At 55.4% G+C, this 24,935-nt stretch overlaps 2 protein-coding genes across 20 annotated transcripts in view; one reads left to right on the top strand and one right to left on the bottom strand.

The window, feature by feature from the left end:
- Positions 1-11,614: 11,614 nt before the first annotated feature.
- Positions 11,615-19,240, top strand: SLC48A1 (solute carrier family 48 member 1). Its single transcript, XM_032492698.1, has 3 exons — positions 11,615-11,902; positions 17,244-17,411; positions 18,016-19,240. Exons 1-3 carry the CDS (start codon positions 11,767-11,769, stop codon positions 18,150-18,152), a joined length of 441 nt encoding a protein of 146 aa, XP_032348589.1. The 5' UTR covers positions 11,615-11,766; the 3' UTR covers positions 18,153-19,240.
- An 878-nt stretch (positions 19,241-20,118) lies between these two features.
- Positions 20,119-24,935, bottom strand: part of HDAC7 (histone deacetylase 7) — a 35,083-nt gene continuing 30,266 nt past the window's right edge. For all 19 annotated transcript variants that reach the window (XM_032492690.1, XM_032492676.1, XM_032492680.1 and 16 more), the window contains 5 exons: positions 24,044-24,162; positions 23,238-23,371; positions 22,855-22,939; positions 21,495-21,633; positions 20,119-21,323 (listed from right to left, as the gene is read on the bottom strand). In XM_032492690.1, coding sequence (XP_032348581.1) covers positions 21,278-21,323; positions 21,495-21,633; positions 22,855-22,939; positions 23,238-23,371; positions 24,044-24,162 — 523 coding nt within the window. In that variant the 3' untranslated portion in view covers positions 20,119-21,277. The remainder of the gene's footprint in view (positions 21,324-21,494; positions 21,634-22,854; positions 22,940-23,237; positions 23,372-24,043; positions 24,163-24,935) is intronic.

Here is a 24,935-nt window from a genome sequence, read left to right on the forward strand (position 1 = left end):
AAGTTCTGGGCATTCGGAAGAAGGGATAAAGGGCTGGGGTCACAGGTGTCCTCCGGGAAGAGAGTTGAAGGGGAGTCGGAGTAAGGGTAGGGAGTGAGTTGAAATTTCAGGTTCCTGGTGCCAGTGACCTGATCTAGAACTTCTTGCAGAGGAATTTCCAGAGATTGGCAGTGGAGTCAAAGAGTGGTCCCCCATTTCCTAGTCATACTGCCCCTACTTTGGGCAGATGGAAAAGAAGCCAGTGAGTGAGGCAGGACATCTATGTCCCTGTAGACCTTCCAGAGGCCACAATAACCTGCAAGTGCTTTGCACTGTTCCAAGTGCTTCACAGGTATTTCATCTCTGCTGCTACCCTATGAAGCAATCCTATTGTCATTCCCATTTTACAGATGGTGAAAATGAGGCTCAGAGTTATCAGGTAGCTTGCCAAGGTCACACAGCTCATCCATGACAGAGCTGGGGCTGGAACCCAGGTTGCCTGGCTCCACTTAACCCCCAGGCTACACTGCACTGTGTGTACATCATATTCATTTTTCTAATCTGGACTATATGCCTAAGAGAGGGGGCTACAGAAAGAGAAATTGGTGGGGGGTGGGGAGGTGCAGGGATCCAAAGAAAGTCATTCAAATTGGTGTAAATGAAAATGTCCCAAACCCACATTCCCCCATCTCTGTTCCCCCCTCAACGCTACCTTTTCCTTGCCTTTCTTTTTTCACATCTCTTTCTCATTCCACCTCTCCTGGGAGACTGAGAAGAGGCCCTGGGGTGATTACCTGTTCACTCATAGCCAAGGGAGACCATAGGGATTAGACCTTCCACTGACCTCATTCTTATCACTGGAGGCAAAGCCTCCCACCTCCAACCAAGGCAGATGATGGAGCAGGTGTTCCCTTCTGAGGATTCCTGGGTAGGGACTGGCCAGTGGAATGACTACTCACTCAGTAGATATGTGATGGAGGCTGAGGCCTGAAGCAGGCAGGGGACTAGGGGAGTGTGTCAGTGTGTCGGAGGAAGATGCTTTAAGCCAGCTGGTGAGTCATCATAGGGACAATTGTGCCATGGCCTGGCGCAGCCTCTTCCCTCCCCTGACTATCTTTAGATGCCTGAAAGGTGTGTTAGAACAGATAAATAATAACAATAGTTGACATGCAGCAGGCCCTGTTCTGACACTTGTTACACTATTCACTGACTTAATCATCACAACAATCCTATGAGATAGGTATTATTGTTATCCCATTTTGCAGAGGAGGAAGCGGAGACATGGAAAGGTTAACTGACATGCCCAAGGTCCCACAACTAAGAAGGTGTGGAGCAGTGAGTGATTCTCCCAGGGTGCTTACAAATCTATGTGCCTTATTGCTCTTCAATCCTGCCTCTCAAATATGCTGGGCAAAGGGGGAGAAGCCCCCATCCAGAGTCTTCTCCCCCACACCTGGGTGCACAGGCTCCAGAGGTAGGGGGAGGGACAGATTGATGGAGGCTGAATCGCAGGCCCTGTGACACACAATGAGCACTCTGCCAGGGCCTAAACCTCCTGGAATCCTGCCCCAGTCCCTTCAGGCAAGTGGCAGGGGACTACAGAAGCCCCCAGGGAATAGTCCAGGCGGGTCCGTGGGGAAGGCAGGCTTTTCGGCTGGCCAGCTGGGACCCTGGGCTGTACTCCCCCCACCTAGGCCTCTTTGCTGAGCTCTATGCTTGTGGTGCCCGCAGCTTCCTGGACCTTTACAGATGCCTCTCACTGGGCACCTCTGGAACTCTCTTCCCACCCCAGCTGCCCCTCCAGCCCTGCCTCTCTCAGCTCCAGGAGCCCCACTACTGCCTAAGCAAGAACCCTCCTTCTCCCACATCCAATCAGCCTCCATTCTGGTCGATTCAACCAATGGATAATCCTCTTGCATGCACCCGTTATGCCCCATCCCCACCGAAACCGCTCTAGCCCAATGGTGGTCTCTTCTGGCACTTACTATGTGCAGGGTACTTTGTTTACTACTTTGTAGACATCTGCTTTTCATCCTCAGAACAATCACTGTTTACAAGTGAGGACACTGAAGAACAGAGAGGTGAAGTAACTTGACCAAGGTCACACAGCCAGTAAGTAGTAATGCCAGACTCAGGCAGTCTGAGCACAGAGTTCACACCCTTAATTGCTATTTTGTGCTGCCTCCCTGATCACTACTCTCAACCTTGCGTCCCTCCATCCTTCCTATGCAGTGCCACAAGAATCTTTAATTCTTTTCACAGCATTTATTGTAATTGCCAGGAATTCTGCTGGAAACTGGAGATCTAAAACTGGGCAGATACTGGGCTCCAGGGCCATAGAGCCTACTGGAATTTTCTGTTATCGCCCTAACACACTAATCTGGTCAGGTCTCCCTGCCCAGCACGGTGCGTGCCATGAAGTAGGTGCTTAATGATTCTGGGTGGAAATGAGGTGGATGGGGACACTGGGGAGTCCGCTGGGGCCTGCTGTGGGCCTTTACCCAGGGCGGGGTGGAAGGGAGAGGGGCTGCTTTTCCAGCTCATTTTTGGGACAGTTTGCTTCATCTCCCTCCCTCCCTCTGTCCTGGCTGCTTCCTTGTCTCCTACTCTTTTCTCCTTTTCCTGCTCACGAGGCTTAGCTATGTCCTTTGAGGTTGGTTGGTGGGATGGGAGTGAGAGGTTGGAGGACATTTTAGCTAACAGCTCCAATGGGACTGCAGAAAAGGGCCAGCTTGGAGGCCAGAGGAGGTACGTGCTGGGTCTGGGTACCTTGGCCCGCGGCAGGCTCCCTCAGCATCCCTGAGATTGGCCATGGAGATGCTTTATCAACAATAGAGAGGGGCTGAGAAGAGAGCCCAGGTACCTTCATCTGGGCTATGCCTCCTGGCTCTGGAAGGTTTAAGGTCCTCTGGCACTTGTCCAGTCTCCTTGCCCCAAGGGTGATGGTTCCAATCCAGTTCCCCCATCCCCTCCCCTGCCCATTCCTGGGGTGGGGGGCGAGGAAGGGAGCTGGAACACTGATGGGCACAAAGCCAAACCTTCCTGAGACCAGCAGGTCACAGCCAGTCACTCATGGGCCACTTGACAGCGAGAAAGCTGGGAGGCAGAAGAGAAATGGGCTCCAGGGGAGCCGGGCAAGCTGGAGGGAGGTTCGGTTCGTGAAGGCTCGCCAGGGCTGGGGACCAGCGGGCAGCTGACTGAGGCCAGAGCGTGGACCCCACACTTTCCTGGAGGCAAAATCTTCTGGCTGGTGGTCAAGCTACCCATGTGTGTCAGGGGCAAGGAAACGGTCGCTGAACAGGCCTGTGGTGCTGATGGTGATGACCAGAGGGGGAGGAGAGTCAGGGAGAGCAGGAGGGAAGGCGGGGGCAGGTCTGGAGCTGCGCTGAAGGGAGGGGAACAGGCCTGCCTACCAGGCAAGTTTGGTGTCATGTGAACGTGCAGGAGGTGCTCCCTCCCTCCAGCTTCTGCTTCTCAAGGAGGGGTGTGTGTGTGTGTGTGTGTGTGTGTGTGTGTGTGTGTGTGTGTGTTCCAAATACCCAGGAGACACTGCATCTGTCCTTGAGTGGTCGATGCTCTGAAATGGTGGCCCCAGCCCCCTTGTGCCCACTTTCCCTCAGGCTCAGAGCACCTCTCTTTTGCCCTCACTCCTGCACCCTTGTTGGAACCTCTAGCTTGCACTTGCCTTCACCCCACCCTACACCGCTCCCCAGCCTCTCCCTGGGGCTCACCACTCATGATCCCTCCTCCCAATGTTCCCAGCCTGCCCCCAACCCTCCTCTCAAGGGCCCCCATCTTCCAACCCACCCCAGCCCCTTGGCTTGGGCTCAGGACTCCAACTCTGCACCCATTTGGCCCTCATGTTTTAGAGACTTGGCAGGGGCGGCTGCAGGAGCCTGAGGGAGGGATCTGTCTGGATCCAGAGCCCTGGCTGAGGAGAGGGCAAGGCTGTGAGTTATCAGGCAAGCAGGCCAGGCAGAGAACCCCCTTCCCAGCATCAGAGCAGACCCCAATCCTGCCCCCAAATCCCCCTGAGGAAGTTCTGGGGCCACAGGAAGCTCAACAGCTCAAAGACTTGGCACCAGCCCCACTGCCCATTTCCTTACTCCACACAGGACACAGTGAAAGCCTGGGGGAGGTTGCCAAGATGGAGTCCAGAGAGGGTAACAGAGAAGAGAGGGGAGTCTGCAGGGCTGACAGAGAGGGCGGCGGGCCACGCCCTCCCCTCCTGGGATCAGTCCTTGGCTCCAGGATGGAGAGGCAGCCCCCAGCTGCCCAGACTTCCCACCTGGGCCTCAGGAAGTCCTTCCTGCTCTTGGCCTCTGCGTCTCCTCCTCCGCCTCCTCAAGGAGCTTTACTGCCAGAGAAATGGAAAGACTGCAGACTCCCCTTGAACCTGCTGCAGGCAGGGGCAGGCATGGAGCCCACCTCAGCCTTTCCCTTCTCATTCCACGGAGGATTTGTCTGGCCTGGATCCTGACTTGATCTCTGTTTCCCCCCAGGCCCCAGCTCCTCAGGCCTCAGCAGACGGGGACCCCAGCCCCGTTCCTCTCCCCACCACAGAGCCCAGCCCGTGTCCGTTCCTCCTGCAGGGCCCCATTTCCCTGCCACACCCCTGGTACTCACTGCACCAGAAATGAGAAATTTCACTGACATTGCCTGTTTCTTAGTAGTGATTCCTCCTCTGGAAGAAGGTGGGCCCCCAGCAGGCAGACGTGGCCCTGCTTTGCTCTAGGCTGCATGCCTGGCACAGCCAGGGCCATGGGCACCAAAGGCCCTCAGGAGAGGCTTCTTGAGTTAAATAGGCAAAGTCATCTCCCTTTCTCCTGCCCTGGGTCCTTTCACCTCCCTCGGGGCTTCCCCAGGTCTGTCTTTGCTTCTGACACCTTTCCACCCAGCTCTTGACCCACCTCCATTCCTCACCCAGCCTCAGTCTGTCTCTAGTCCATCTTCTTCCTCCTCCAGGAAGTGCCCTCAGATGTGACACCTCTGTAGGGTGCTATGCGTGGGTCCCACGCTCTGGACTAAGCTCAGGTGACAGTGTTATTTCCGGTCCCTTGACTTCACTCTGCTCCCTTACAGCTGGGCTAGAGGGGCACCCACGTGTACTGATCAGGTCTCCATAGTGACTTTCTCATTTGGTAAATTCAAGCTCCAAACCCAAATCTAAAGGACAAATGTGTATTAATCCCTGTGGCAGGCTGTGTCCTTTAGGGAGACTTAATGCCCTCCCTCCTGCCCTCTCAGCCCTGGTGTTCTCACTCCCCACAGCTCCAGGCTCCAGTCCATGCAGGGTTAACTCCCTGGCTTTGTCTTTCTCTGTCTCTGTCTCCCTCTCTCTCCCCTCACCCGGCAACCACCCCCCAGTGAAAGGGGAAGGAAAAGAGAGTTGGAATAAGTACCTGTGGTCAGGGTTCAGATCAGGAGGTGGAGGTCGCCGGAGGACTGGAAGAGGTGAGCAGGCCCCTTGTTGGTGCCCTTCTAAATGCTGCTGCAGCTGCGAGTGCACACTCATTCCCCTCGCTCCCCCTTGGCTGTCTCTGCTCATCTAGCCCTGGAGTTCAAAGACCTGTTGCTTCCGCTCAGCATCTTCTCACTCAGCATCCTGCCCTCTGTGTGGACCTCCAGGTTGTCAGTGGGCAGGCAGAGGAAGTGAGGTCTCGGTGAGAAACCAGACTGTGAGTGGTTTCACTCTAGCTGTAAGGAGTGAAGATGTCCCCTTCTAGGAGCAGAAGGCAGCCACAGTCCTAGGGAGCAGCACTGGGGGGGCCAAGGTGACCCCCTGTTTCTGGATCCTCAACTTGGGATTACTTCCTGCAGCCTGGGCAGCTGGGATGCTCATGGTGGGGCCAGCTTCTCCCCACAGTGAGCCACCTGCTCCTGCTCCTCGTCTCTAGCACAGTCCTTTCTGCTCTGTGGTCTCTAAGCCTGACCTCAAGAGGAAGACGAAGCTGCAGGAGAGCAAGCTGAGGTGAGTTGGGGCCAAGGGATCCTGCTCCATGTCAAACACAGCCTCGGGCTGCCTTGAACTCCACAAGGGCTGAGGGTGGGCAAGGGACCACGTAAAGTCTAGCGGAAATCTCGCGGAACTCACCACCTAAATTCGTGCACACAAGATTTTTAGTCCAACCTGGCAGAGCTGGGTCTCAAGGCACAAGGTTGGAGAAGGCTGCCCCCTAGAGTCAGGATTGAAGAATTCTTTAGGACAGCCAGCCATTTATTTATTTACTACACAGATACCTATTGAGTTCCTACCTATGCCCCTGGCATGAGACTAGGTACTGAGAATACAGAAGTGATCAAGGCAGGCAATAGGGTGACCAACCATCAGAGTTTTCCTTAGACTAAGGGTTTTTCTGGAACGTTGGACCTGTAGTGTAAAACCAGGACAGTCCCAGGCAAACTGAGAGGAGTTGGTCCCATACAGATAAAGCCCCTGCCCTCGTGGAGGTTATACTCCCGATGGGATGGCAACGGAGCGGGTGGAAAGGATAAACGGTACGTAAGACAATTGCATATAGTGATAAGTGCTATGAAAGGCAGAAGCCAGAGTGGGGGATTGTGCTTTAGATAGGGAGGATAGGATTGTCTCTCTGAAGAGGTAACATTTGAGCTGAGACTGAAAGGATGAGGCACCAATCTTGTGAGCACTCAGAGAAGAGCTTTCCAGGCACCAAGTTACTAAGACACCAAGGCAAGAACAAGCTTGGCACTTTCGAGGGACAGAAAGAAGGCCAGAGTGCCTGGAGTGAAATGGGCAGAGGTGAGACTAGTTGGATTTGGCAAGGCTCTGATTTATTTACCCGAATTGCTGTGGAAGCTACTGGAGGGATTTAAGCAAGAGAGTACCGAATTCTGGTTGTTATTTTTAAGAGATCATTCCAGCTGCTGACTGGAGAATGGATTGGAGGGGAAGGACTGAGAAGAGGAAGACCAGTTAGGAAGCTGTTGCAAGTGGGCAGGTGGTGATGATGGTGGCTGGATGGACGCAGGTGGTGGCAGGGGATGGAGACAAAGGAACAGGGCAGACCCAGCTGTGCTCGCTGGTGAATTGCAGGTAGAGGGTGAAGGGAGGGGAGGAATCAGAAATGGTGCCTAGGTTTGGGGCTGGAGCCGGAGTCAGCAAGGATATACCCCAAAGGACATCTGTGGGGGGATTAAGAAGCAGAGAGGTGGAAGCCCTGACACATCTAATAAATTCACTCAGTTGGCATACAGCTCAGAAGGGGTATGTATCCTTGATGTAACATTGTGGGAGGAGATGTAAGTCTGGAATGTGTCCACTTTGCGGGAGTGAGAAAGAAATGTCTTAGGAGGCAAGATGTCCATGGGTGGGAGTTAGGAGTCTGTCTTGATATTGATGGGGCCCAATTTAAAAGTGACTTGAGAGAGGTTGGTAGTTCAGTTTATCCATATAAGGCATGTTTACGTGACCTGAAATGGAATGAGGGATGGTGTATTAGGGTAATGAGTTAGCTGCAACAACCCTGAAATCTCAATGGCTTAGCATAAAAGGTATTCTTCATTTTTTTGTTTGTTTGTTTTTGAAGGGGTTTTTTTGGGGGGGGGTGATTAAGTTTATTTATTTATTATTGTTATTTTTAATTTAACTGATGTACTAGAGATCGAACCCATGACCTCAGGCATGCTAGGCATCTGCTCTACCACTGAGCTATACCCTCCCCTCGTATTTTTCATTCATATGACAGTCCTATGAGGGTCTGTTCATTCATTCATTCAAGGGTCCCAGGTTCTTTCCATCATGTGGTGCAGCCATCTTCAACCTGTGGCCTCTACAGTCATCACACAATGGGAACAGGGAATGGAGGATGCAAAGGAGATTTTATGGGTCCAGTCAGGAACTGGAACACATTGCTTCTGCTTTGATTCTGTTGCTCAGAACTCGATCTCATGGTGTCAGTTTAACTTCAAGGAAGCTGGGAAGTGTTCAAAGTTCCAATTTAGTAGGTCATATGCCAGAAGAGATGCTAATGGTGAGCACTGGTGGTCTCTGCCACAGGCAGGCAGGGCGGCTGTCTGACTTAGGGATGGGGGCAAAGTAGTGTCTGTCTTGGGTTGGGATGAAAGTGCTCCCTCTGAAAGTACCTTGCAAAGGAAGCTGATGGGGGAAGACGAGCATGTGTGGTCCACACTCGTGTGCTTTGCAGCTTCATAACTCTTCCATTCTTTCCCCGTCTCATGGCCTTTCTCCAGATAAGATCTTAATTATCCCCCACCTCCCCACTGAAATACCCTTGTGAATGCTTTCTCTTCTGCAATTTTCTTTTTCCATCAAATTTAATCTGAAGGCCGAAGTCTAAATAATCCTCCTAAGACACAGTTTATGTCATGCTACTACTGTTCAACAATAACAATAACAGTAACTTCCACAGCAGCAATAATAATTTGTTGAATTACTGTATTGAGTGCTCTAACTGCAGTATCTCAATATATCTCAACAAGCAGACGCTCTATCATCATTTGGGCTATGTATGTGGAACAACAGGGGTTCTGAGCGGTTCCTGCCCTGTCTAATATGGTAGCCACTAGCCACGTGTGGCTATTTAAATTAAAATCAATCAAAAATTCAGTTCTTCAGTCATACTAGGTGCATATCAAATATGCAATAGCCACGTGTGTCTGGTAGCTGCCATTCTGGAGAGGGCAGATACAGAATATTTTCCTCTTGGCAGAAAGTTCTGCTGAGCTAGGGGAAACCTGCCCGGGTCACACAGTACGTGGTAACCCCATCGGAGTGTAAAACCCTCCAACAGTTCTATGTTGCTTCCATGACTCAGAAGAAGTGTCAGCTGGCTCTTAACCTTCATGTAGAGCCTGGGCCCAGGCGACTGTTACATAATCCTCTCTCGTTATTTTCTTGCACAACCTCATTCTTCAGCGTAACAAGTTTGTTCACTCCTCTCCAGTGCTCTTGACAGGTCCGCTCATAATATTCTTGCTCTCGTCCTTTCTGTCAGCCCAGCTAATTAATTGCTACCTGGAGTTAAGATTCAAATGGCTTAAATAACTCTTGACTCAGTTCCCCCTTCTCCCATTCTCACTGCCTCAGCCACCTTCCAGACACCCCTCATCATCTCTTGCCGTGGCAGCTGTTCTGTTGCTACTAACCATCCTTGCCAACATTTAGTAAGCGCCTACTATGTACAAGCCACTCTTCTAAGCACTGACTCCTCCTCGCAACACTTTGAAGTAGACATCACTGCTGCCCAGTTCTACAGACTGGGTGAAGGGTTTGCCCAAATGACTCCTCTGCTTTCTAATCTTTTCTTAGGAGGTTCACCCTCACCCTAATACCCTGGCCACGTTTCTAAGACACAGAACTGCTACTTCCCTCCCCTGGCTCCACAGAGAGGGGAAAAGGTTTCTCAGTAGAGCATGTGAGGCCTGTTATGTTGAGAGTATTACAAACCTCAAAACCCATCACTCCACCGACAGACCACAAACTACTTACAGTTTCCCAAACCTGCCGTGTTATTTCTTCCTTCTGGGCTGTCACACATACTGTTCCCACTGCCTGGAGTATCATCTGAACCAGACAGCTCTGAAGCCATCCATGGCAGTACACTCTGGACCAAAGGGCTCGCTCCCTCCCCTGAATGGCCAGCACTAAGTCTCTCCATCAGCGGCTCCCAAAGGAGGGCTGGATGCTGAGCTCACTACATTAAAATCACTTCTCATTAAAAAATATACTCCCAAGATTTAAATTTAATAAGCCAAGGGTGGAGTCTGGGGGGGGGGGGTCTTTGTTTAAAAGAAGCTCCCCAGACTATTCTGAAGTGAAGCAAACGTGGTCTGCGTCCCTCACCGGGCAATCAACTATGCCCCCTATATTTCTTGTGTGTGATCCCCTTCATTGTTATTTAATCCTTACCTTCATTCACTCACAAACTATTTGACAAATGGTTATTGAGGAATATTATGTGCCAGGAACTTTTCTATGTGTTGGTGTGAATGAAAGAGGCAGTCTCTGTTCATGGAGTTTACACTGTGGAGGGATGTAGTAGCAGAATAACGGCCCCCCCAAGACGTCAGTGTCTTGATGCCCAGAATTGTGACTATGTTACTTTACATGGCAAAAAGGAATTTTGCCAATGTGATTAAGTTAAAGAACTTGCGATGGGGAAATTATTTCAAACTATCCAGGTTCTTAATCACAAGGGTCCTTTTAAGGGACAAGAAGGTTAACACAGCAGAGTTAGTGAGAGAGGAGGAGATGTCATAACAGAGGCAGAGGTCTGAGTGATGTGATTGTTGGCTTTGAAGAAGAAGGAAGACACTCAGGAGTCAAGGGATGTGGGTTGCTCTAGAAGCTGGAAAAGGCAAGGAAACAGATTTCCCCCTCGAGCCTCCAAAAGGAAGGCCATCCTGCCAGCCTCCTGATTTTAGCCCACTGAGTTCCATTTTTGGACACCTGACCTACAGAACCATAAGGTAATAAATGTGTGTTGTTTTAAGCTACTAGATCTGTGGTAGCTTGTTACAGCAGCAAAAAAACAAAACAAACAAGCATATTGGCTACTTACTTTGTGCCAGTGTGTGCTGGGCCTCCCCAACTAGACGATGAGTGTTTAAGGGCTCATTATGTTATGTTTGGATTTTCCCGGCAGGTTCCCAGCAAGATTCCCGGTCCACGGTGGGAGCGCAATGGACACCTGCTGTAGATTCAGGGCTATCAGTCGAGTATCAATATCACAGTCTCTACTCCGTCCAGTTTCTACTCTCTAGTCTACGCTATCAGAATTGTCTCATTCTGATGGGAGTGATGTTTGGTAGATTTAGGGTGGGAGGATGAGGCTTGTGGAGGTGAAAGGAGAGGGGAGCTGTCCCTGAAGGTGAGGTGTTTGAGGTTAGGAGATGATGGGGCAGGGGTTCTCAAATTCCTGTGAGAAGACTCTTATGAGAATCGCTTAATGCCTGAGAGGGGGAACCTGGTGGATCCTGGCGGAAGGACTCATACTCACCGGCTACTTTCATATTTCATTTTTTAAAATTTATTTTTTATTATTATTTTTAAATTGAGGTACAGTCAGTTACTATGTGTCAATTTCTGATGTACAGCACAATGTTCCAGTCATGCATATACATACATATATATATATTTCTTAATTTTGGGGTGGGGGTTTTGAGGAGGAGGGAAGGTAATTAGGTTTGTATTTATTCATTTGTTTGTTTGTTTGGTTGGTTGGTTGGTCGGTTTTTTATTAATGAAGGTACTGGGGACTGAACCCAGGACCTCGTGCATGCTAAGCATGCGCTCTACCACTGAACTATATCCTCCCCTCCGTATTTCTTAATTTTTATAAACTTATTTTTTAACGAGAAAGTTAAGAGACATTTAAATCTTAAATTTTAAACGAGAACGTGCCTCCTATTTGGAAGTTAAATTTTAAAAGTAATCACCGCAGCTGGCTTGTAGGAATGCGTATTTCCGGGTCCCTCCGAGGTCGAAATATCCTGCTACGGTAGCGCAGAGGACGAGGCCCGGAACCTGCCTAAATTTTAGGCGGCATCCCCAAGTGATCAGAGGCCCAAGGACTCACTCCCCAAAGCCCAGGACGCGCTGGAGTCTGTGGTTCCAGGCGCGGGCGGCCTCCGGCCGGAGAGGGCGCTGTGCGGGCGGCGCGGGGGGCGGGCCGGGGGCGGAGCGCGGGGCTGCCGGCAGCTCCGGCTCGGCTCCCGGCTCCCGGCTCCCGGCTCCCGGCTCCCGGCTCCCGGCTCCCGGCCCTGCACCTGTGATTGTCGGCCTCGCCCGGCGTCTGCAGCCCCATGGCCCCGTCCCGCCTGCAGCTCGGCCTCCGCGCCGCCTATTCGGGCCTCAGCTCCGTGGCCGGCTTCTCCATCTTCCTCGTCTGGACGGTGGTCTACCGACAGCCGGGGACCGCGGCCATGGGGGGGCTTGCAGGTACCCCGGGGGCGCGGTGGGGGGCACTGGGTCCCGGCTCCGGCGGCGCGGGCACGGGGCGCGGGCGCGCGGCTTCAGGGAGGTTCCTTGCGGGCGGCGCTTCCCCGGGGAGCAGGTGGGGTGTTTACCCCAAACTGCCCGTGGGCAGCGCAGGCCCCGCGCGGTCCCGGGCTCCTGGGGATCCTCCGGGGGCCTCGGGGACTCCACGCCCGCTCAAGGCCCGGGGCGCCAACGTCCTGTGTCTGCCGTTGGCACCAGTCTGCCTCGCCGGCCCCGCCGCCCCCGGGTGAGCTCGGCCACCCTCCACCCTGTGCCCCGTGACAGCGTCCTCCCTGCGCGCCCGCTGCTCTCGCTACCCGCTTCGCGCGACTAGGTGTGAAGACCCCCCTCAAACACACACACACACACATTCCGGGGGATTCCCGCCCCAGCAGCGCCCCTCCCCTGGGCAGAGAAGGTGTAAGTGGAAAGGAGGGCTGGGGGTTCCCGGGGAAGCCCATCTGCCTCCTTCCAGTGTGGAAACCACCCGCAGCAGAGTCCTCAGCGGGGGTCTAGACAACCACGCTAGGGATCTAATGGGAACTGGACGGTTTTCTTTCCACCACGTTGGTGTCTCTTTGCCACCCTTCTGCTGTGGCTCCTGGGCCAAGGTCTGCTAAACCCCGCCGACCGCCCTTTCTGTGCCTCCAGGAGGGCAGGGGAGGCCTGTACCAAAGTTGAGAGTATCAGTGCACCAGTGGAGGTCCGGTGCTCGCCCGCGCTCTGTGCTCGCTGTGTACCTTTGGGCGTGTTTTTAACGTCTCTGTGTTGCAGAATTAGTGTGAAGACAAAACATATTATTTCTACTTGCTGACGTTTTTTTTTTAATGCTTTCTCTGTGTCAGGCACTGTGCCCATTTTACAGGTTAGGCTTTAACTGAGGCTTAGTGTAAATAAGCAGCTTACCTAGGGTTGCATTGCTACATGAAATAATATGTGTGGGCAAAGCACTTCGGGAAAGAATACATGTAAGGCTAATACTTTCACATCGGGAGATCTTATTCCATTACTAAACTCTTCTGCCAAAAGCGCCCTAGATGGACTAACTAAAAATAACTAGATTTGGTCACTGGCCTGGAGCTTACTGAGTGCCTTCCCTGGGTACCCTGGGTAGAGAAGGAACGAGAGGCGGGGTTTCTGCCTTATAAGAGGGGCACAGGTAACCACAACCCAAGCAGTGCCAAGCAGAGCACAGCACTGGGGATCTCCAAGGAGGGGTGGGTGAGTGCCCAGCTGGGCTGCTCTCATGCCTCCCTAGAGGCCCCACCGCCTGTGGATTCCTGTCCTCCCTGGCGGAGCCTGCCCACCTCTGCTCAGTTATCTGCAGACCCCTGGCTCCTTTCCCCTCTGCACCCCACTGCCCCCGCTGTTCCTCATGGCTCTCTTCTCCTTGCTGTATTTTCCTGTTTCTTGTCAGCCCTGCTGCTTTCCCTCCCCAGGAACGTGGGGTGACTCTTCAGGTGAGGCCTAGTGATGAGACTGGAGATGAAGGGGCTGGCTGTGGGGTGAGGAGGGAGGGCCGTCCCCGGGATCAGAGCTGGGTAGTTTGGAGGCTGGCCTGGTGAGCCCCACAGAGCCCTGTGACAGTGGGCACATTGATGCCTCCTGGGCCTCAGCTTCCTTGTCTGTAAGAAATGGGGGGGAGGTACCACTGACAGGGGTGATGTTTGAGACCCCCATTCAGGTCCTGAATTTTGCAATTGCGTCCTCCCCGAATCATCCATCTTACAGCTGCCTGATGGAGGGCTGTGGCAAAGGCCCTCTGGCTTGTGCTCCAGGGAGTCCCAAGGTTTCCCTCTGACCCGAACCCTGCCCTTTCTTCCTCCCCAAAGACTTCCCTCTGCCTCTGAGGCAGGCGGGCTGTGGAGTTGCCTGCTGGGAGAGGGGCTAGGGAGCAGTCCTGGCACTCCCTGACAACCTTGACAGCCTTTGACAACGATGACAAAGCCAGAGCTGCCCAGTGACCCTGATGGTGACCGTGGTGGTGGTAGCAGTGTGGCAGGTGGGAAGAGGGATGTCCAGGCCAGGGCCACGTGCCCTCTCCACCCCGAGTGGGTCCCTGCAACCAGTCAGCCTCTTCCTCTTTGGTGGGGATGAGGCATTAGCAGTTTACTGACTTGTGAGCACCCTCACTTCTGACTTGGCATTTTCCAGAAACTGCCGAGTCACGAGAGGTCAGCCCCAGCATGCTTCTTCCCCTATGTGCCAGGAGGGAGCTGCTGGGGGTGCTGGTCCCGGGGCAGGGTCCCCCCTGGAGCTCTGAGAAGAATATTCATGGGTGGAGACCCATTCTCTCCCATCCTGGCAGGTGTTTGGGAAGGAGGGGCTTGGAGGAAAGGCAGCAGAAATGGTTTTGTTGCAGGAACCCTGGGGAAACAGACTGGCTTTAGGTCTAGTAGACAAAGGAAAGACAGTAAGAATAGAAAAGTTGCCTCAGGAGTCTCACGGGCTCTGTGTTCTTCCCGGTGAGCAGGGAGCAGAGCAAGAAGAGCAGGGGTGGAGGGCAGGGGTGTGAGAACAGAGTGCGGCCTGGGCCCAATGTCCCGCTCATCTGCATTGTCCTGTGGGCTCCCCTGGGCTCCTCCTGGCTCCTCACCTCCAACCCAGCTGCTGGGGATACGTCCCCTGCTCAGCCGTGCGCCGCCCCTGCCCTGGGCCCATCAGCTCTGAGCCTCGAGTGGAGCCGGGCCCTGCTCCCTGAAGCAGGTGGGGTGGAGCGAGGGGTGAGGTGTGGCGTGGATGTGAGCCGGGTAGGCCTGGGGAACTATCCTTTCGGCCTTGAATTGTGCAGACCAGGCTTCCTGGAGTCCAGACTGTTGTAGGGAAGGGAGCAGGGCTGAGATGTGGGAGGGGACCAGTGAGGGCTCCTGCTCCTTCACTGAGCACCTGGGTGGAGTCGGGGGAGATCCCTCTTGCAAGGACAGTGGCGGAAGGCAGGGTGGGTGAGAAGGGGCATGCTTCCAGATGCAGCTTGTGTTTATCTGGAGGCAAGGCCTGTGTGCAGAGGAAGTGAGAGGTGGGACACATTGTGCCTGCCTATTAACAAAGAGCTGGGACCTGGCACACCCAAAATGGTCGCCCTCCTTTTCCTCCTGCTAGCCCTTTCTGGTGCGTGGGTGTATGTGAGGGCTGGTGTTTGGAGCGTGGCCAGTGGACTAAGAAAGGGCATCTCCACAGGCCCCTATTTCAGCATTTCTTAACCCCAAAATTGCTGAGTCATGGGGGAATTGCTCTGACCTTATTTGTCTCCTAAGCTGGCTTCCAGAATCTTTGAGGGGTAAAGGATCTGAGAGCCATCTATTTCAGCCCCTCTGTGGTACAGTGAGAAGACACGGCAGGTGGAGCGGTCACAAGGGGCCCACCTGACTGTTCCTTGATGGGCCCGGTGACCATCAGCTTCCTTCCTGGGGCCCTTTAAGAAAACAAACAGCTCCCCTGGTGAACACTTAGGATGCACGTGAGAGGCTTAGGAAAGACTTCTGGGAAGGGTGGCTGGCACACCATCCATCCAGATCACGGAAGACATAAGCTGAAGCCGTGGGATGGTCATTCTGTTCACCTCTGGCCTGCTCCCGCTTCCTGCAGGGGCAGGGATAGAGACATGCTGTCCCGGCTCAGCCTGATCTCAGGGCTGGAGGGACTCACATTCCCGGCCCACAACCCCCGAGGAAGGTTGGGGGTGGGCAGGGCAGAGCAAGGACAGCGTGAGTCAGACAGCCCGGGAGGGGAAGCTGCAGGCATTGGCGGGGCTGAGTCTTCACTGGGGGAAACCCTGGGGTCCCCAACTTTCTAGGCTGGTGGGACTTTGGGCCCCCCTGCTTTCCGATGTGGAAACCCTGAGGCTCTCAGAGTCACGAGAGCAGTGCCCGTCCCCAGGCTTCCTGGCTCGTGGCCTCGTGGTTTTCTGTCCCTGGCCAGGCTGCCTGAATTGTGACAGCCTCTGAGCTGGTAACCAGAGCAGAGCTCTGTGAATATGCTCCCCCCTTCTTTTTTCCCCCCAAACTTAAAAAAATAATGATGAAATATTTCAGGCACGTAAAAAAGGATAGACAATGTAACAGACTCCCTTATGCCTACCACTCAGCCTAAGAAATGAACGATCATAGATTCAGTCAAAGCACTCTCCCACCCCAACCGCCCTGCCAGCGGCCCTTCCTTCCCTTCCTTGCCAAAGCTGCCCACTGTCCCCAACCAGGCGCCCCTCCTTCCTGTGCACGTGGGCCACTCTGCATGCACGTGTGCGGCTCCCTTTTTGAAAGGCCCTCTGACTCCCCGGATCCAGCAGCCTACGCACAGGTGGCGAGCTTGTAGCTGGCTCTACCTCGTTCCTCATTCCTCCCTGGTTGGGACCCTGCAGCCCTGCCCCAGACCCTGGCCAGCGGAACTGATATTTGCTCCTCTCTTTGGGCTGCGGCGGCAGGCACAGCCTGGCACAGAAGACACTCATTGTATTGGCTGGGTGGCAGCTGGCATCGTAGGGGGAGTGCCCGGCCAGGCCCAGAGGGCAGGCCCAGGACCAGCTAGGGGCATCTGGCCTGCCCTTTCAGCAAACAAGTAGTGACATGGAGTCTGGCCAAGAGCAAGAAGAACCCTGGGCACTGGTGGCCCTGGTGATTTTACCACTGCACCTCCTCATCCCATAAAACCAATACATGGCGTTTGGGAGGAACCCCACCCCCCAAGAACTCAACCACCAGCCTTGCCACGTTGAGGCAGTGGCCTCTGAAGGCCAGGTGGAGTGGGAGCATCAGGTGGGAGGGCTGCTCCCCACATGTGTGGTCCCCAGGGCAGGTAGCAGGGAGTCCCGGGAAACCAGGCTGGGCTATGGTAGTCCTCAAACTTTCTGACTGCAGGACCCCTTTACAGTCTTGAAAAGTAGTGAAACCCCAAGGAGATTTTGTTTCCATGGGTTATATTTATGTCCTGTACTAAAAATTAAAACAGAACGTTTTTAGTTTTAAAGTAATATTAAAAATAACATTGTTAACATAAGTAACATTTTTTGTGTATGTAAGAAGTACTCAGATTTCCCAAAACAAAAAAATGTAGGGAGGAGAACTGCATAGTTTTCTAGTTTTGCAAATCCCTTTAACGTCTGGCTTAGCGGAAGGCAGCTAGATTCTCTTAGCTGCTTTTCCATTCAGGCCCTCGTGATATCCCAGCCCACGTAGCCTGCGAAGAAGTCCACTCTGCAGGGACACTGAAAAGGCCACCGTGATCTTCGTGTTAGTGCGCGAGCAGTCTGCTCTGGGGAGCTTCAGGGAGGAAGGAGGGGCGCTGCCTGAGCCGTCTGTCCCGGCAGGTGTGCTGGCGCTGTGGGTCCTGGTGACGCACGTGATGTACATGCAGGATTACTGGCGGACGTGGCTCAAGGGGCTGCGCGGCTTCTTCTTCGTGGGCGTCCTCTTCTCGGCCGTCTCCGTCGCCACCTTCTGCACCTTCCTGGTGCTGGCCATCACCGGGCACCAGAGTAAGGGCCTGGGCCGGGGGAGGGCGGGGCAGGGCTGGTGGGTGGGGCGCTCAGGGGGAAACCCCAAATTCTGGTCCTGGGTTCCAAGCTTATGTCCAAGGGACTGGACAGATCACTTAACCTCCCTGTGCCCGAGTTTTCTCATGTAAAAGGTGGGGAGAACGGGCCTACACGTCCTTAGGTTGGAAAGGGTCTGTGAAATAACGCACTGCAGTTAGCTCCCAGGTGTGTGGTTAACGCTAGGGCCTTTGGCCCAGCTCTGGGGTGGGCGCGCCCCCTGGTGGCTGCGCCCCCTGGTGGCTGCAACCAGCAAATAGCCAAAGGCCCTTCTGATGCTGAAGCCGATTAGAAGTGGCCCAGAGTAAATGTCACAAAAGCAGACTAGATGTTACAGACCTGTGATTTTTCGGACTTTCCCTCATCCACTGCCTCCTGCCTGCAAACTCTGAATGCACTTAAACCTCTATCACACTAAATCTCCCCTTTAGATTGGGTCAGCCTCTGTTGGAGGTTGTAGGGAAGGGTGGTCCTGGGCTTGTGGCATGGTGGCTAGGGTCAAGGGCAAGGTCTTCTGGAGTCACAGTTGGATTCCTCTCCCCTGCAGGCCTCACAGACCCCAACAGCTACTACCTCTCCTCTGTCTGGAGCTTCATTTCCTTCAAGTGGGCCTTCCTGCTCAGCCTCTACTCCCACCGCTACCGAGCTGACTTTGCCGACATCAGCATCCTCAGTGATTTCTGACCCAAGGGATGAGGTCTTTGTGCCCTGGCGGTCCCCAGGACCTGGACTCAGTCTCTGAGACATCGGGTGGGCCTGTCCCCCACCTCGGAACCCCAGAACCATGGCAGAAAACACAGCAGGAAGCTGGCGGTCTCCCTGGGAGCTGTCCTGTCCCTATTCTCGGAGCCCTGGGTGCTGTGGAAAGGGGTCCTGCCATGTTGCTCATCAGCCTGGCTGGAGGGGAGCTTTAGACCTTTTCAAATGGATCTATTTTCTTAGCACTCAGTGGGCAGTCTTTGTAAGCAGGGCCAGAGCAACAAAGGGTAGGGCAGTGAGGCTCTGACCTGGGCTTGGGGGCAGGGGGCATGTGGTTTGGTCCGTGCTGCCCCATGCATTCTCCTCACCAGGCTGAGAACCTGGGGAGGTCAGGTCAAGGAAGGGATCTCTGGTAGAGACTTCTCAACCCCCATCCCAGCACCCACCTCCTGTTTTCCCTCGAGGGTCAGGCAGCTGAACTCCTTGGTCCCAGGGATGGTGACAGTTGGCTCTTGTTTCCTAAGGCCCGGGGACTTGCAGGGAGACGTCCCTCTTTCCACCCTGTTCCACGCAGAGCTGGTTCCCACGAGTGTGCTAGAACTATCCTCCCCTTCACATGCCCCAGAGTAGGAGGCCCCAAACGAGCCAGATTAAGGATCTTAGGGCAAGTGCTTCTGCCCCTGGAAGGGCTTTGGGGAAGGGGGCAGCATGGGGTGGGCGAACCTGCGCCCGGCGCCTCCAGCCCTACGTTTCCACTGACTTCTCCCGCCCGCCCCTTGCCGTGCCCAGATCACCCCCGCCCGTGAGACGCCTCCCCTGCCCCTGCCCACCACCTAGAGCTTTCATCTTGAAAAATCTCCCTTCCGAAGGACGGAATTCACTTTACTGCCTATACACTGGCCCAAGGGCTTACCTAACTCGGGAGGGAAGGGGCTATGTACGTCTTTTCCTCTTAGGTTGCCATTTTGCACGGTCTACCCCTTTCCCGCCTGATGTGTCCTGCCCCTCAGCTCTTTGCCTTATCTGTGTCACTGTCACTTTAGCAGAAATACAGCAGCCATTTGTATCAGCCAGCCTCTGGTGGTTTCTTGTGGGGTGGACCGTGGGAGCAGTGGGCAGGAAAGGTGGTGATGTTGGGTCTCTGGTCCCGCTTGGCATGGGAGAACCCACAGCTCAGCTCTCCTCCTCCAGCTCCCTCAGCACACCCCCAGCGGGGCGAGGACACCCTCAGGCACAGCCTCGGCAATGGCTGTGGGATGGAGCGCCTGTCGCCCAAGGGGCCAGGACAGATGGGCAGGCTGTGAACCAGCTTGCCCCCATATTCTCCAGGCTGTGAGGGCTTGGGGCAGGTGGGAGGTATTGAGGCTCCGGCTCCTGCTGGCTGAAGGAGCCTGGCCACCTCAGAACCATAAAGACAAGTGCTGGCAGCCGGGCACCATCCTCTCTGCTTAGACTGGATGAGCGTGCCCAGGCCCGCTGCCCCACCCAGTCTCTCTTCTAGGCTCAGTAGATGCTTAAGAAGTCATGGTGCACTAGAGCAGGAAGGAACCAGTGTCTATTTCTGGAACCTTTAACTGATACACAGAGGCCCCAGGAGGTGACTGACCTGAACCCAGATGAGTCAGATTCACAACTCTAGGGAAGCCTTGGTGAGCTGGGTCTGCAGGTGACTCCGCCCCCCACCCCCTCACCTGCCTTCTGCCTACAGACTCAGCCCAGAGCGGCCGCCTCTTTATTACCTGGAGCTGGGGCAGGTGAGGGCAGCTAGGGTGTGTTCAGAATGGATCCTTCCTGTGGGCAGCTGTCACAGAAGGCCAAGGAGCTGGAGGGGTGCTGCCTCCCAGCCCATCCTGGTCCCTGCTCCTCCACACTGAATCAGGCACAGGCTGTGCTGTGTGGCTGTGTGCCCGCTGCCCACCCCTCAGCCCCAGGAGGCCCTTTCACATGCACCTTTAAAGCAAATAAAACATTTATTCTTCAGATTTTTTTTCCTTTTTTTTTTTCTTTTTCCTTTTTTACAAAAACATGCATACCTACAAAGGGTATGGTGGTCCTGGGGAAGACGTGCACGCGTGCACACACACTCCCTCACACTCGCGCGCGCACACACACACACACACACACACCAATACTTTCCTTCTTGGCCCCAGGCCTGGACCCCAGAAGCCTTTAAGACTTTGCCAGGGCAGCCTCCCTCCCCCATGTCTTACATCCACTCTCCCGCCCCTTTCCCCCTCAGTCAGGCTAGTCCTATGTAGGGCAGGAGTCAGCTGGGGTGGGGGAGACCCCAGAAACAGAGAAGGCTCATGGAGGGGGCAGTGACTGGGGGGTCCCTGGGGGTCATGCTGTGCTTCTGAGGGGAGATGAAGGGTTTGGCACCATTGGATCGGGAAGCACAGAACTCCAAGAGCACCTGTCTGCTCCACCAGGGCACTGAGATGGTCAACGCAGAGTGGCCTCTGGCAGGGGGCAGGGGACCAGATGGGAGGCCTGCCGATGACCGCTCTCAGAGGGAGCTTTGTCTCACTGCCCAGTGCTGGGGAGGAGGCTTCCAGAGGCATCTGAGGAAGCAGGTGAGAGGGGACCTCCCCCTGCACTCAGAGATATGGGGCCCCTGGGCTCCTCCTACTCTCCCTTACTCCCCCAATTCCAGCCCCCAGAGCCTCAGAAGGGCCACTCTGGCTGAGGCCAAGTTCACATTTCTGTGTGGAGCCTGGGGCTGTGTGCAAAGTCTGGGGTCTACAGAGCCAAGAATAGTGGTTATGGGTGGGCCCGGCTGAGCCAGTCCTCATCTGTGCAGTCCTGAGGAACGGGGGCCCAGCCCGGGGCCTGGACCCCAGGGGATAGACTCTGCTTCCGGTAGAGCCCTACTGGGGCCTGGCTGGCTACCCAGCCTGCATCCTCCCAGGGTCCTCTTTGGTCCCTATCCTAGACCCAGGGGCCTTCTCAGGCTCCTTGGGGTGACTGTTCAGGGGCTGTTCTTTGGCCCCGACTACCTGCCCAAAGGATCTCTGAAGACCCCGGGAACAGGTACTGTTGCCAGAGGTTTGAAGAGAACCAGGTCCGAAGGGCAGGGTGGGCGGGGCGGGCAGCAGATCTGCTCTGAAGCCTTAGAGAGTCATAGGTTCTTCCTCCTCCACCAGCTGCTCTGAGGTCCTGGGGGAGGGACAGGGGTGGGGATGCTGGAGGGCCAGGGGCTGCGGGAAGGGCCTTAGCCCAGCTTCCCAGGAAGCCCGAGGAGGCTGAAGTGGCTGTGCCAGGATCTGGGGTCCTCGGGTTGGGAGGGTCTGGGCGGGGAGGGGCTGTCAGCCAGGGGTCTGGCATTACCGCTCTTCCGCCAGGATGCCCACGGAGAGGGATGCCAGTGCGGTCACCGCCTCTACTTCCTCTGTGTCGGCCCCTGGCACCCTGGGCACCCAGGAGTCCGGACAGGAGGCCAGGCGCTGCATGCAACTCCAGTATTCACCTGGACAAGAAGCTGAGTCAGAGAAGGGTGGGGGACACCAGCCCTATACCTGCCACGCCACGCCTCGCAGACTGACAACGAGGCTGCATGTCTCAGGCCAAGGGCCTGAGAGTAGCAGGCATGTCCTCAGTGCCAGCTCTCACCTGCCTCTACCCTCAACATGGCACCTTCCCCGACTTCATCCCTGCAACCCTGATGGGGTGAGTAGAGCAGATCCAACGTGGCTGTGAGGAGTGCTTGCAGGGGCCCAAGGCATTCACCCACCCCTTGGCTGAAAGGCCACCACTGACCCATTCCCATGGGTGTGGGGATCCTGAGGGCACCAGTAGGGTCCCTTGCCCTTAGATGGGGCTGTGTCACAGTGACCTGATAGAGCCCCAGGTCCTGGCCTCCTGGAGCCCAGGGTCCCACTCACCCCCAGCCTCCAGCAAGGCTCAGCCCAGCACACAGGACAGGGTGTGGGCGGTGGGAAGGACACAGTGCCAGCAGAGTGGACCATGGCCGCTCTGTGTGGCCGTTGGCAAGCCACTTACCTGCCCTGGGCTCCCCACCCCATCTAGACCACAGACGTGACCATCCTGCCTACTGCTGTGAGCAGGAATGTCCATGGAGCATGGCCCGCCCAGCCCTGGCCCGGGGTAGGGCTCTGTACGTAGTGCCAGCAGCATCCTCACTGTCACGTGTGCCCCTGCTGAGCCCAGATGTGGGGAAATAAATTTTGTCCATGTCTGTATCCCTAGCATATGTCATGGGTCTTTACATAAAGCACTCCACAGATACTAAGGTGAAGTTGAAAACTTAAAGTGCTTTACAAATGTGGGGTTATTCTAAGACCCACCCCCCAAAGCAGGCAGAGCTCCTGAAAGCCTGTGGCCAGGATTCAGGGTCAAGAGGGAAACCAGCAAACTTCCAGCAAACAAGGCCTGAGTGTTGTTGCGGGTGAGGCCCCAGCCTAGGGCTGTAGCTGGAGATGGGAGGCCAGTCCTGCCTGGAGGAGGCCACTATCTGCCTGTCCCCACTGGGTCCATCTGGAGAGCTCTAGGGGTATCCACTCATGGGTAGGGGGCGGCCCCATCATTCCCCCGGGGCACTTTATTGGAGCAGCAGCAGAGCTCCTGGCCTGGCTGGCACTGGAAGCCCTGAGGCCCTGGTCACTGGGGGCAGCAGACCCGTGAGGTTCTCCCAAGTCTGGGGTCAGCAGTGTCCTCTCCCCCCACTCACTGTGCACCCGGATGACAGCTTCCAGAGAGCGGATGGCGTTGAGGTTGGGTTTCTGTTTCCAGCCTTCTTCTGAGAGGGGATCCACCTACAGAAGACAACAGTACATCAGTCACCCATCTCTCAGGGCCCCACAGGCCCAGATCGCTCCCACCCCAGGGCCCTGGCTTTCCAGGCACCACGGGCATGTGCTCCTGGCTCTGCCTAGGGCAAGAGACACTGGCCCAAGGTCTGACCTGGGGAAGAGGTGCCCACCCTATTCCCCTCATTCCAGGCCTGGCCACCCCACCCCACCTCATCGGTGAGCCCTTGGGGAGGCCCCCCTGTCTATGTGCTCCTCAGGGCGGTCCTGGGAGAGCTAGACTCCCTGCCCACATGCACCTCACCTTGTTGCCTAGAAGAGCAGCCACACAGGCCTCGGAGGCGTCACAGATGGCTGTGAGGTCGTGGCCACCCTCCAGGGCCAGCACCACCGCCCCTCCCGCCAGGCTCATCAGCTGCTGCGTCATGTACCCAAAACCTGGAGGTTGGTGGAGGGGGGTGAGTGGAGGAGAGGTGGACCCTCTCGACCTCTGTTATTTCCCTGCTTGACCCCTCCCTTATAAAGAGTGACTCAGATGTGTAAATCTCTATTTTCCCTGAGTGCTTTCATGTGGAATCCCCTGTAAATCTTATTAGTATGCCTCACTGAAGGCTCAGAGAGGTAAAGGGCAGCCAGTAAGTGGCAGGGCTAGGACTTGAACCCAGGGCATGGACACCAGCCTGTGTCTTTTTCACTAAGACACACCATACTCGTCTCTGTCCTCCAGGCCCCATGGCCCCGCAGGTGGAGTGGGCTCCCCACAACCTGAGAACACAGCTCCTTCACACCCTCCCAGAGAAGCTGCCGGCCCAGCCTGGGAAGGACACAGTTGGGATGGGGAGGAGGGGCATCCTGTGGCTGAACTTCCTATCTATGGGACTTCAGTCCCCAGGGTGTGACTTAGGCCTTCCTGGGGCCTAAGTCTGTGCTGGGGCCCTGGGCTGTGCTAGGGCCAGGAGAGCTCAGCGAATTCCCGGCCAGCTGCAAATCCCAATCCTCACACTCCCAGCCCTGGGTGGGCCACTGCCACCTCCCCCGGGACTTGGGCAGTGCTAGCCCTCCCGCCTAGCCTTCATTCCCCGCACCTCCCCTGGGCTGGGTCCTCCTTACATTTGGCGGAGACGCGGTAGCCACCCAGTGGGGGCGGGTGACCCTCGGCAGCATCAAACCCGGCTGACACCAGGACCAGGTCCGGAGAGAACTCTCGGGCGATGGGCATCACGACTCTCCTGAGTGACAGAGGGTGTGAGGAGAAGGGGGCTCACCACAGAGGCCGGGGGCCCTGCCTGGTGCCAGTCCTCTCCCAACTCTCCTGTGGGGCACCCCGCTCTTAGAAGTCCCAGACACCCAGTCTCCCAGCAAGATGAGGGGATCCCTCTGACTTCCTTGACCTTGCCTGCCCACCCATGTCCCTGGCACAGCCTAAGGACTCAGCCTCCCAGGGGTCTTAAGGGCCAAGAGGCTGGAATGAGCCAAGGATGGGGCACCGAGGGGATGAAAGAGGAGTGTGTGTGTGTGGGGGGGGTGCAGTGGGCAGGACTATGGGGAAGGGACAGGTCACTAAGCCTCAGGGACTGCAGACACTCAGCACTTAGCTGCTACGCACTCAGGACTGAGTTGGCCACACTTCACCACTTGCCACTTGAGAGTTAACCTGTGGGGAGACCCTAGGAGGTCCTGGGCCACCAGATCCACACTCGTCCTCTGCCCCTGCTGGCCCCTCACAGCTGCCTCCCTCCATCCCTCACCCAACTCTGGGGTCCATTTTGATGTCTTTCAGGTCCCTGGTCTCTGGGCACACAGATGCCAGGGACCCCAGCCCAGGGCTCCTACAGAATTAAGTCTCATGGAGAATACCTCAGAAAGATATTTGAAGGCCTATTTCCAGGGTTCTCTGTTTTCCAACTAGAGTCCAGGGACCCCAGAGGGAAAGATACAAGGGCACCTGAGCCCAAAGCCGCCTTTTCTAGAATGGCTTTTCTTAAGCAACTCCCCCAATAAG

This window comes from Camelus ferus, chromosome 12, assembly GCF_009834535.1.
Source record: "Camelus ferus isolate YT-003-E chromosome 12, BCGSAC_Cfer_1.0, whole genome shotgun sequence".
Taxonomy (NCBI): Eukaryota; Metazoa; Chordata; class Mammalia; order Artiodactyla; family Camelidae; genus Camelus; species Camelus ferus.